General features: G+C 41.8%; 1 protein-coding gene across 1 annotated transcript; it reads left to right on the top strand.

The window, feature by feature from the left end:
- The first annotated feature begins 346 nt into the window (after positions 1 to 346).
- EIF2S2 (eukaryotic translation initiation factor 2 subunit beta) lies at positions 347 to 13,138 on the top strand. Its single transcript, XM_072879238.1, has 9 exons — positions 347 to 506; positions 5,276 to 5,456; positions 6,379 to 6,482; positions 7,518 to 7,653; positions 7,994 to 8,094; positions 8,532 to 8,680; positions 9,603 to 9,659; positions 10,694 to 10,779; positions 11,521 to 13,138. The coding sequence occupies exons 1-9, from the start codon at positions 492 to 494 to the stop codon at positions 11,694 to 11,696; spliced, it is 1,005 nt and encodes a 334-aa protein (XP_072735339.1). The 5' UTR covers positions 347 to 491; the 3' UTR covers positions 11,697 to 13,138.
- Positions 13,139 to 13,302: the final 164 nt, after the last annotated feature.

Here is a 13,302-nt window from a genome sequence, read left to right as displayed (position 1 = left end):
GCAACGGTCGCGGCGGCCGCTGCCCGACTCCTCCACAGGCCCTTCCACAGGGGAACGAGGCCGGACGGAGGTGCCTGCTGGAGCCGCCTGCGTCAGCTCGGGGATGCCGAGGGGGAAACAGCTGCGCCCGTCAGATGCCAACCCGGCTGACGGCCCCGCTCCCCCGGCGGCCCGGAGGGGCTGGGAGAGGCCCAGAAAGGCCGGGAGGGGCCGGCCCGTCCCACACCCGCCGCCGCCGCCTCACGGCTCCCGCGCGCCACCGCCCAGCGGCGCAGGCGCAGCTCCGGAAACGACAACTCCCGCGAGGCGCCGCGGCGGGGCGCGCATGCGCGGGGCGGCTGCGCAGGCGCGGGACAGCGCGGCGCTGCGGGGGAGGGGAGCGCTGATGCAAGAGGCGAGCGCGGCGGTCGCGGGCAACGGCTGACCGCGTCCCCGAGCGCCTGCCGCTCCGCCGCCTCCCGCTCCGCTCCGCGCCGCGCCCGGCCGCAGCCATGTCGGGCGACGAGGTGAGACCCGGCGGCTGCCGCCTTCGCGGGAGCCGGGCTCGAGGCCTGCGCTGCGGCCGAGGCCGCCGCCATGTGGGAGACCGGGCCTGAGGCCTGCGCCGGGCAGCGAACGCGGCCTCCGCCCTGGGGCAGAGCCGGCGCCGCGGTGCTCGGGAGGGCGGCGGCGCATGGCTCCCGCGGCCCCGGCGGGCGGCCCCGGCCGCTGCCCCGCTCGCCGCCGTCCCTGACCGGGCGGGCCGCGGCCGCCTCTCGGTGCGCGGGGCGGAGGCCGGGCCGGGTGGGGGGCTGGAGCCTTCCCCGGGAGCCTTCCCCGCGAGCCTTCCCCGCCTCTGCGCGCTGCGGAGTCCCGCCTGGCCCGCGGCTGTGGTCTGGCTCTGCGCATCGCGGGCAAGCTCGCCTGGAGCGCCCCGTGTTCTGCCCGGCTCTGGCAGAGGGAGGGCCGGGAGGAAAGGCAGATTTCCCCGCCACCCCTTCTCCACCGTGTTTCGTGCTCTTCTAGCGATATTTAGCGTTTAGTCAGTTTACTTACCACTCTTTCTGGAGCTTTAACGTCTTGTCTTTTAACTCCGAGGGTGAAATAGCTACCTCTTAACAAATGATAACTTCAGGTTTTCCGGATCCGATGGTGTTTGCTTAGGCATACTTCCAGGGAATTAGATACATCTGTCTCTGAGAAATTTTTCAGGTGTTGTAGATGCCATGTGTTGGCACCTTTATTAACCTCATTTCAGTTGCTTTCATGGGGAAAAGGAAAGCTTTATATGTATGAGGTTCTGAACACCCTGATGGATGACTGTATAGTCTGTGGGAAACTGCACTGGCTGAATCCATGAGATGGCTGCTTTTGGTCTTGTATCATCTTTCTGGTGTTGTTTAAAATATCTGTGTGGCTTGTTTCCTTCTGAGCAAAGTGATCACTCTAGCCTTGGCGACAGGCAAGTCATAATTTGTCCTACGTAATAAAGGAGAACTAGTGTAATTACTAATTATTTTAATGGTAGCTGAGACTGACTTATTCAGCTACTTTAACATTTAGAATGAATGTACTGCATTTTTATGCCTAATTGTGTCCCTGGTGCAGTTGCACTTCTAATGTCTAGATTGTACTCTAGTTCCAGAAATTAGAACCCAGGAATTCTTGCATCAGATGCTTTCTGTCTCGGGTGATCATAGGACCATAGTGCAGTTCATCTGGAGTTTCCTGGTTTGGATTTAGTTTAAATGTCAGTAAAACTATTTTTCTTGCCTAATGCATTTGTTTTGACATTGAGGTGATATCAGGAATATCTAGTATAGTAAAGTTACATCTCTGGATTGCTTTATGTGGCAGACTGACAGGGAATAAAAATGGTAGCAGATATTACAGTTGAACTGTCACTGTTAGATCTTCTCACTAGTGTACGTGTGAGAGTGAGTGAGCGCATATGCCTTCCAGAACTTCTGTATATCTGGTTGTTAGGAGCCAAATAGTTTGTTATTGGTGTTAAGTTGGTGAAACTTTTTAAAGCCAATGATCCTATAAAGTTGAGGAGGGTGAAGACATGTGAAGGCAAATTTGCACATTAAATTGGTATAGATGTTACAAAACTTTGTTTTCTTGCATTGGACCGTAGCTTAAAATTTTCAGAGCTGTATACAAAATGAAACTCCTTAGTAGAAACATCTGCTGTCTGAGTGCTGCACAGAAGTGTGGCACAGCAGAGGCAACACAGGCCCTATTTGCAAGGGGAAGCAGTCCATTAACATCTATTTGCTTTATTAAAAATCCTACTATATATATAATCCTACTAGATATCTAAAAGTTCTTCTGGCCCTGTAGTTTTATGAAGCTCCAGGAAATAATATTAGAGAATGCTGTGTTTTTAGCAGCCAGAGGGTTTAGGTGCAGGTCTTAATAATTTTGCACTCTATCGTAGACGTCAGCTCAGTGTAGTGTAAGGATACCCGAACTAACTTTATCCGTGCAGAATTGCTGTCTGCTTTGCAGGCATGCCTATGTTTATTTACACTAATGAAATGGGGTTAATTTGTGACCTCTGTTAGAATCCCCAGGCTTTGACACTGTCACAGCAGTTTAGAGTAGTGTTGGCTTCTGTCTTGAGAGTTGCATTTGGACTATGAAGCTTTGATTCTTCCCCCCGCCACCTTGTTCTTTCACTTGCTCATTTTCTGTAAGTTGGGATTTTGACTGTCTAGGCATTTGAAATAAGAGTATATCTGGAATAAGAGAATACATGGAGCTGGATGTGAGAGAGAACTGTGTGGTCTACGGAAGAGAAAACCCCGTATGGGAATTTGGCTCTGAGAGCAGAAACAGGACAGAAATTTATAACCATTTCTACACAGGAAAAGCATAGGCTTTGGTGTATTTGGGCTGGGGGCTACAGTCCCTTCAGTAGAGGGCCTGTAACTTTGTAGAGTTTTTCAGTGCTGAAATGGTGTCATAGTGCTTTGACTAATCAAACATACTGAATAGAGAAAAGGAATGAAGACATTTCTGAAATATCTAGCTCAGAAAGGCAAAACACAGAATAGCCTGGTTATCAGGCTGGTTAGTTTCTATAATGATTTGTTAAAGCGCGTGTGACCTAAGACTCCTGCTAAGTTTTCGTTGAAGCTCTTGATGAACAAAAATATTTCAGGCATAGACCTCCTTCTCAGGTTGTGGAACTCTTATATTAGTTTCCTGAGAGCAGTTGGCATGTTATGACTAAGTCTTAGGTTTGCAGAAGCTTGGCTTGACCTGACTGGGTGGAGTGGACCTTCAGAGCAGTGCTCTGTTCAAGGCCAGCTACGTAGTTTTAATGCTGAAAAAACAATCTCCTGCATCCAGAAGTTGTCCTTGTGTGTTAACTTCAGGTTAGTGTGTTAACTTCAGGTTAGTGTGTTAACTTCAGGTTAGTGTGCTACTAGTGAAGACACATTCTGTCTCTTGTAGATGCGAGATATGCTTTGGTGGTTCAGGATGAAAGACGTCTTTTTCTTGGCAAAGAGAGGAGTGATTTGGGGTGGGTGGGCTGGTTCCTTCTTAGAAATCATTACACCTGATCAAAACATAATCTTGTGTTTGCTTAATCATGTGAGAAGATACAAAACTCTTCAGAGTCTTGCAAAGCTTCTTAATTGAAATTAGTCATGATCTTGAAAATGGTGTTCATGTGCTTGTTCCCAAAGCTGTGGACTCTTGCCTGTGCAGGCAGCTTTCCTTCTGTTTCAGCAGACTGTGGAGGTTACAAGAGGAAGCCAGCAGACAGTGTAACCGGTTGTGCGCATTCTTTGATCACTGTGCATGATTCATACATGTGTCTAAGCACTGGAGGGAAGCCCTCTGACAGAACTTTTTTGAAAATCATTCTAGCGCAGTGCGTACAGCTAAAGACACTTCAGCAGTCTGAAAGCGTCAAGTTTCACTGTCCCATATATGTGGACACTTTTGTGATGCTGTTCTTCAAACACCCATATGTGCAGTTTACTGCCTTTCAGTAGAGTCTTTATGAAACATGTAAGTTCCAGAAAATTGGAAGAATATGACAAGAATATCGTGTAGGAAAATAAGAAGTGTGAGGAAAAGATTGCTTTGTCGGGGGAGGGAAACCCCTAAACTTGCAGGGTGTAATGAAACCAGAAGTTGGAGAACTGCTTCTTTGAAGTGGTGATATTTTCATGAGTAAGGGTATTCAAGATGCTGAATTTTAACTGTCTGTGAGAACACTCTTCAGTTACTAGATAAGAAAAACTGGAAGAAGAGACTCATTAAGTGTCTAAAATTCTTTGATGTATTAAATATACGCTGTGGTGTGAAAGTATGGCCAGATATATGTAACAAAACTGACCAATAGCTATGATGTCACACTTGCATCTTAAGTGAAAATAGTAAGAGGCATTCCTTTGTTGGAAGACTGAAGAGCTCATGTGTTAATTATCTCAGGACTGCAGATGATGAATAGGTTAAAAGTAAGTCTTGAGGTTAGTGCCGCCTTCACAGTCAGACTAGGTGAATTCAGCTTCTTTGCTGGCTAAAGAACTCATTAACAGTTTTTAATCACTTCGTCTCTGAGCTTCAGTTTGCCAGCTGTGGGGGGAAAAGGATGAAACCTTTGCTACTTCATAGTGTCAAGAGCTGATACACGTCTTGCTGCATTACCAGCCCCTTCTAGGTTTCTCCCTAGTCCAAAGCATTCCTGTCAAGAGAGTTGTTGGTAAATCTTGCCTTTTAATAAATCTGGAAAATAATGTGTCTCACAAATGGAAGTACAAAGCATAACTGACATGTAATGAGGCCCTGTGGTATAGGTGTACTTAAATTTTTTTTCTGATGCCGAGTGGTTCAGTGATTGCTTCGCATAGTCTTACTTCAAAATTTGAGTCCATAATGATAATAAAATGGAGAAGTAGGTGGTAGCTAGTCTGTCAAAGATTCACAGCTTTAACATATTTTCAGCTGAACTAATACACAGATAGCAGGAAACCTGGACTATCGTAGGAGAAGTAGCAGAAACTCTATAAACTGTCAAGCAGTCTTCTCTTGTAATTCACATCAGTTATGCCTTGGGACAAGATCTGTGTTGTTTTTAAAGAAGCCTATGTAATCACTGTTTTGAGTCAGCTAACTCGTATTACATTGTTACAGATCTAGAAATATCGCTAGTTGAGATTGAAGCCAAGGAGAAGTTTGGGTAACTGAAGGAATGTTGAGAGAAATTAAAGGTGTTATAAATATTAAATGGTAGGCAATTATTATGCTGCTAAGGAAGTCTTGACTTTTACAGATGATTTTCGATCCCACTATGAGCAAGAAGAAGAAGAAAAAGAAGAAGCCCTTTATGTTGGATGAGGAAGGAGGAGATACACAAGCAGAAGAGACTCAGCAATCAGAAACAAAAGAAGTTGAACCAGAGCCAACAGAAGACAAAGATGTTGAAGCAGACGAAGAAGACAGCAGGAAGAAAGGTAAAGTGAATCCATGTAGATAAACTCTGAAAGGTAGTCCTTCTGTATTTTGAGACTACAAGCCCCATTTCAAGAATTTAGCATCACCGTGTATAATGCCGGGGCCCTAGTTAGTTTAGAGGCTTGTGACTAATACTCTGCTGCCTGTTTGGAGGGCATATTTCCTTCCTGCTTGAAATCACGTTCACAGACATCCAGCAAGCTGCCAGTGGCTTATGTAAATTCCGCTTTACTGACTCAGTCTTTTGTGTGAGACAATGAAAGGAGAATCCCTAAAATAGTTAGCATGAAGTTTTAAATCTTCCACATGCAGTTGTTGCAATAATTCCACAATTATGGCTGGTTTTCATTTGAACAATTAAGCAATAGTGTGAGTAACAGAAATATGGTTAAAAGGGTTTCTAGTTTTTGGACAACTGTGAATGTGATAACTAGAGTGTTCTTTGGAATCTTTAGGAAATAAGCTTGCGATTGTATATATAACCTTGCTTTTTAAATTGAGGCCAATGTAGTTTCAAGATGACCTGATTCAGGGAATGCTGTTAACTTAAATCCACTTTGTTGATAAAATTGGCTCCTGCAGTAGACCAAAGAAACTATACTTTGCTTCTACAGTTTTCTTTTCATTTTTTTGAAGCATCTCTACTGTAATGACAAAAATGGCTAATTTCTCTTGTACAGCAGAAAGAAAGATTAAGCACTTAAGAAAATGCAGTTAGAAGATGCAGAAACTAAAATAGTACTGAGGTATTTGGGGGTAGAGGGGAATAACCTCTTTAAAACCTGAAAGATATCTATAGGGGCTACAGATCATTGCTTATATCTTACTGTAATGTTTTGATGATTTGGATGTAAATTAGAAACTTCAATGTCTAAACTGTCTCTACAGTTCTACTTCTTTTGGCAATCCTTTGTTTTTTAGATGCAACAGATGACCTGGATGATTTAAACTTCTTCAATCAAAAGAAAAAGAAGAAAAAAACAAAAAAGATATTTGATATAGATGAAGCAGAAGAAGGTGTAAAGGTTTGTTTACATAACTAGGCCATCTTGGCTATGTCTGAAAACTTTCTTGCTTTCATTTTCTTGGGATTGGCAGTGCAGGAGTTGTTTCGAGTCTGTCATTATGTCTTAGTGCAGTTAATAATGAAACTTACGTTTCACTGTGTCTTTCATATATAGTATGTTCTGCTGAACATGTTGCTCCTCCAGGGCACTTTGCCCAGAAATGAAAAAATTGAAGTGATATGCACAGTGAGCAAGTGATTCTGCAGTCTGTAGTAAGGGTTGACTAGCATCAAGGTTAATTGTCTTTTGGGGTGAGAGAAGTAAATGGATGTCAGAAGCCACGCACAGAATAGTCCTCTAAAGGCCAGCCCTTCAAATAAGGGGTATCTATCTGCTAAGAAATCTGTTTTTACTCTGGTGGTTTCTTTAGAAATGGTTGGCTACTGTTCTGTGTTCCAGAAGGTGTACGAGATATTTTTACTCTTCTCAAGTTTTATTCCAAGTCGTGTTTTTGTATCGTGTGTCAGCGTAACTGGCAAGCCCAGAGAGCAAGAGGACAGAGAAATGTTCTGTTATGTGTAAACCTCATCTTTGGATTCTGCCTTCTGGGGAAGAAAATGTCCCTCTGATCTGCCCCAGACAGGCGAAATGCTTGCTCTGTGTTCTCTACATGTGCAGAATTGTGATAACAAATTGGACTGCCTGCAGTTAGCACAGCTTTGCCTTACCTTATTGTCTGGCATGTAGGGTGTTTTGTTCCCTTACGCCCTAAAATGGCTGATGCCTTTAGGTAAGTGTAGCGTGACCTTGTTCTTGACCAGCCAGAAGTTAGACCAGATGATAAAAATCTAGCCCTACTTCATGGTAGTAGCGCAGTGCTCTCTTCAACATACTTTAGTTCTGTTCTTATCTGTTACATTTCAGGATTGTGGTAGATACTAGTATCCACTAGTATACATCTAGTATAGTCTGCTACTAGTATTATTTCTAATGCTGTGTAATGGAGATAATGTGTTTAATACTGTAAACTATAGTCTTATTCTTTCTTTGGAGGACTTGAAAATTGAAGGAGATGTGCCAGAGGCAGTAGAACCTGAAGATGACCTTGATATCATGCTGGGCAATAAAAAGAAGAAAAAGAAGAATGTGAAGTTTCCAGATGAAGATGAGATAATGGAGAAGGATGAAGGTAGAAGTATAGCCTAGCTCAATGAGATGTTGAAAGTGAAATGTAGTCCATGTTGTAGGTGAATAAGTTCTATTCAAGTGCCTTTTTTGTTTCAAAATTCATTTTGTTACCTTTACCACTATATTATTTATCAGAAAAACGTTCCATAAAAGCACTGTATAAATTTGCCATAAGTGCTGGTGTCCCCTGTAGGCAGACAAACAGAGAAGACATACAAACAAAGAAGACTTGTGTCCATGTCTTAGTGGAATTTTCTTTGATGTACCTTTTAGAAATGGTGTAGAAACATTAGAGAATGTTTCTTTTCTTCTTAATGAATCCCAAACAACTTTCTTTACAGCTTTTGAGGATGAAGATAGCAAAAAAGATGATGGAATTTCTTTTAGCCTTCAGTCAGGACCTGCATGGGCAGGCTCAGAAAGGGACTACACATATGATGAGGTAATGTTCAAAAGACTTTTAAAAAATATTTTCCATGTTGATGTGCATCAGTAGAGCAGGGCCTTATGCTCATATGTCCTATTTCTACCTTAAAATTAAAGGACTTGTAGTCAGCAGCTCATGAACAGAAAAATAACAAAGCACATCTTTTATCACAGTTAATTTTAATGTAGGGCAATACTAGTGATAGTTAAAACACCTCTGCAAATAGGCTGAGGTACTTGTAGATGATGAAGTAAACCCTTGGGGAAACAGCTTTTATATTTTGCATTTATCAGCATGTTTTTTCCGGTGTGTGTTCCAAAGCATATGGGGAAATGCTAATGGGCAAAGTCTAATATTCATTGTGAACACTGTTTCAAGTTTTTTTAGAAGTGATGTACTTCATTTGAGAAATGCAGAATATTCATGTTGATGTGAATCTGTCTTTTTTGCAGTTGCTCAACAGAGTATTTAACATCATGCGAGAAAAAAACCCAGATATGGTAGCTGGAGAAAAACGAAAATTTGTCATGAAGCCTCCGCAGGTTGTAAGAGTAGGGACCAAGAAAACATCTTTTGTCAACTTTACAGATATCTGCAAATTGTAAGTTTCCTCTTTAGATTTCCCAGGAATAGCAGATGAATGCACTTTGCTGTGCTGTTGGCTGTTGTGTTGAATGCATGTTTTCTGGCAAAAGACTATGGCAAACCAGAAGTAAACTGAAAACCATTTCCATCATGCTGCTCACTTCCTCTACCTTTCTCTGTGAGAAGATATTTATGAAGATTGATTTATTGAGATAATTTCTTATTTTATACTTAAATTATGAAAATGGTAGGCTTGCTACATGAGCCTCATGGACTGAAACTAAACCTATTGCTTTTGTGAGTTCATGGGCTTCTATCAAGTCTATAGTTGGGTCACCAGTGATATTTATTTGCAAGTCTTGGGCAGGGGGGTGGGGAAAGTTCCTTCTAATTGGAGCTGACTACAAATACTATTCTCTTGGTAAATGCTATGGAGTTCAGTAATTTTTTTCGCACTGTTTTCTGCAGTGCTTCCTATGTCTTAATTATTTCTTTTGAAGGCAGTTCTATTCTTTGTGGGCACTTCTGGGAATGCATATCTGGTTTGTTTCATAAGTGTGCCAGAAAACACTGATGAAATCATACTGAGGATCTGGGTAGTATACTGATGTGAATTTTAAATGGTAGCTCGTAACACTTTTTTCACGGAATGGCAGGGGGATGGGAGAATAAGAATGGAAAATCTCAAATAGAAAACTTATTTTCAATAGTTACTGTAATTGTGAGTTTGGTTTGGGGGAGATGGTGGGGTTTTTTTGTGGACTGTTCAGCTTTCTTGTGTCCTCAGTCGTTGTCTGCCTATGCTGTTTGGTGCAGACCCTCTGGCACTGCCCCCTTTTAAATGTGGTAATTTAAGATCGTTTTAGCCTGCCAGTCCTGTATAAATGTCAAATTTCTCTGAAGAGGGAAGGTTAAACATATCCTTACTTTATTTTTAGATTACATCGTCAGCCAAAACATCTCCTGGCGTTTTTGTTGGCAGAATTGGGTACAAGGTAAGGCTACTGGGCTATGTATGTGCTTATGCATGTAGGAAGCAATGGCAACATAGTTGACATTGTCTGATCAAAAATAAAATTCTTGGGTTTAGGTCTGTATATGTGTGCTTGAACATCAGGCTTTTCTTCCCTGCACATAGATGCTGTGCTGGGTGATCAAAGAGATACATCTTAGGGAAGAGGTACAGTGGCAAACTATAAGTTCCAGGGAACAGTCTGGATAAGGGTTTGAATTCCCTATTTGGGACTTTTCTCAAAGATGCTCTGATGGCAGAGCTGTTTGTCACGATCGGTGAGGATGGCTCTGTGGCTCTTACCAACTTAAGGCAGATGATAGATAGCTAAGGAAGAGAGAATGCCTGATGGCAAGTCTTGTGGGCCTGTAGCTATTCCAATACTGCAGTTAAATCCACCTGCCTTAGCATAAAAACAGTGAAGATTTTATATGCCTCTTATCGAAGATCTCATGCTGTGGTGGTGTCCTTTCTGGTTGTCTATTTATTCCTTTGCTGTAGACTACAATGTTGTTCTATGTAGACATAGAGAATCAAGAAGTCTAATTGCAACGCATATATAACAAATGCCCATTTGATTGGGCTTTGGGGTCTCTTCAGCTCCAGACGACTTAAACAAAAACTTAGAAACCATAATGTTAAAAAAATTCAACTTACTACATCCGAATGGCTAGAAGAGGATCTTATTAGTCATATTACACCTTACTAGGGAGTTGTCTTGGTCAGTTCTGTGAGATGAGCAGGTGTTAATTCCCAATTCTGTGAAGTTCTTCTGATTGGGTAGCTTAACGATGAGGTTGATCTCTGCTGGAGTTTGCTTGTACTGCAGTGAGGGTTATGCTTGGGCAAAACTTCTGTAGGTTTTTCAGTGCCTTCAGAATTTTGCATTTTTTTCCACAAAGTAATTCTGGCTTATCTTGAAGAATGCATCATTATCTTGCTTCGTGTTCCTGACTTGTTTTAACGCTTAATGTCTTCTGCAGATCAAATACTTAATGAATTTTTCTTTTAAATTAGTGGCTCAATAGATGGTAACAACCAACTTGTAATCAAGGGAAGATTTCAGCAAAAACAGATAGAAAATGTCTTGAGAAGATATATCAGTAAGTATAACTCCCTTTTCCACTATAGATTTCTCTCAGACCCCTTTTGATGACCAGTGGCCCACGTGTGTGTGTGCATGCTGTGGAGATTCAGTGCTAAGAAGCTACAACTTTGCTGCAGCTTTGTAATGGAATAATGCAAGTACAGGTGGTTCTACCATGGTTATAATAAGCACATAGGTCATACTCTGTCCTGGCACTACAACATACCAAGGAAAACAGAGCATTTGAGAATTGCTTGTTTTCATTTGACTTTCATTTCTTGGTTTTGATGAGGACTATGGAAAATAACAGTAATTGTTAATTTTAAAGTCTGTTGTACACATTAATTAACAGTGTGCGTGCCGCTGACTGCTGCTCAGAGGACTCACAGATCACATGTAACAAAAAATACTGATTTAGTGCTGTCTCTGTACAAGAGTTCCTGACATCTGGGAATGCTGTTTCAGCAGAGGAAGTTAAGGAACACCAGTGGGAAGTCTTGACTGGTTGTTATTATTTGTAAAACACCAGTGTCAGTGCATAATGTACCATATGAAACCTAGTCTCTATTAACCTGGGAATGGGGGAATTTTTAGGTTGCTTCAGCCTCTGTGGTTTTCATAGTAAGCCACTTGTAAGTTAGTAGATGCATTTGAACAGCCTTTCAAGACAACTGTTAAAACTAAAGGCTGAAGAAGTGGTGACTTGTCCGCTGATAATGCATTATCTTTTAACTGCAACTTAATTCCTTTTCTGCAGAGGAGTATGTCACCTGCCACACGTGTCGGTCACCAGACACAATCCTACAGAAGGACACCAGATTATATTTCTTGCAGTGTGAGACCTGCCACTCTCGCTGCTCTGTCGCCAGCATCAAAACTGGTTTCCAGGCTGTCACAGGCAAGAGAGCACAGCTCCGTGCCAAAGCTAACTAGTTTGCTAATCAACACTGGATTTTGCAAAGTGTTCTGGGGAGATATGACTGGACAGGTTTACAATCTGAATGGATTTACCATTGTATTAAAACAAGATTGTAAAAACTACAAGAAATTTGGCTTTTGATTGATTGGTCTGTGAAATCCTTGCAAGATGCAGATCCTCAAGCTGTTCACATACATTTGCTCATTGAATATCTTTTACCAACTGTAAGGAACGTGATGGGAAAGGAGGTGCTTTTTAATCCGTTCAGACTTCTGTAAAACACAAGATAAATTAAAGATACTGTAACAGTGAGTGTCTTCGATTTGGATTTTTCCTTCAGTTTCCTCTTTAAACAGCTCATGGGAATGGTTGGTGTGTTGTTCTGCAGATCATGTCACTGAAATATGTCCAAGACCCAGAATAAGGTTTAAGATAAAGGTTATTTTGCTTTTACATAACAAGCTTATTTTTAGTTAGGCTATCATTAAACAGAGAAGCCAGTCACAAAAAGTCACAGGGACATATACCAACATGACAACTGCTCATGCTTTTATAGCCACATTAATATGGGAATGCATTTTGCACAGAAAGTGACATCAGGACATGTTGATACTGCTTAATTAGACTGAATGTAGCTCTGAGATAGTTCAGACACCATATTGATGCTGAATCTTAACATAGAATTGATTAAACTGTACTGTAAGTTTTCATAGTGTCATAGTACTAAATTTTGCAATTTCTAATAGAGAAATGTTTATATTTCTTAAGTCCTGCACTCTTCACCACTTTAAAAAGAATAACTAAATGCAGCAAAAAAAAAAAAGATATAGGTAACATCATTATATGATGGCTGCAACACACTGTCTTTTACAGAAGATACTGCCAAGTAGTTTGAGTTCCAAATTAACACATTATGCTTCTTGATCATAACGTGCACTTCTCTCTGCTAGCAGTCAGTATCAGTAATCTCTAGGGGACATGCATAGTGCTGTCCTAACTAGTTTTTCTAGTGCTGCAGGTATTTTGTTACAGCTGCCAAGTACAAAGATGCAAACGGGGAGTGAAGTCCCTCTTCAAGGGGGACAGTTTCCATTTAATTGCCAAAGTGGCACAGGGTCAGGATAAGGTGTAGTAGCTCAGGACCCCGGGCACCCATCCCTGCAGGTAAGCAGAGTAGCCTCCTCCTCCCCAGAGAAAATGGTGGTCATTCTGAATGCAATTCATCAAATATCAGAAACTGAAGGGTTTCTACCAAGTTTTAATCTTTGTATGTATGTTAATACAGAACACAGTCTTGCTGGGAAGTCACTTGCTATTTGAAAACTTGACAGCACTGTAAGGCAAAAATCAAGGTTTTATGGTTGGTTTCTTAAAAGCATTTTGAATTTCAAGTGAGCTATAACAAATGTTGGATGTATCTTTAAGTGAATAAAGCCAGGATCAGTGCCTCTTGTAACATTGTTGTATTCTTGTTTTTTCTATAGCAAACAGGCATTCTGTTGGAAGTAAAACTTTTTGGAGAAGTGCTAGTTGCCTTTTTGCTTTGGTGACTTGCTGTTGGGACACACTGAAATAGCTGAAGAACAATGATACTTTCTGGTTTTAAATGCTTGCTTTTTC

The sequence above is a fragment of the Ciconia boyciana genome, chromosome 14, assembly GCF_034638445.1.
Source record: "Ciconia boyciana chromosome 14, ASM3463844v1, whole genome shotgun sequence".
Lineage (NCBI taxonomy): Eukaryota > Metazoa > Chordata > Aves > Ciconiiformes > Ciconiidae > Ciconia > Ciconia boyciana.
The sequence above is the reverse complement of the archived record's forward strand: the minus strand, read 5'-3'. Positions and strand labels throughout refer to the sequence as shown.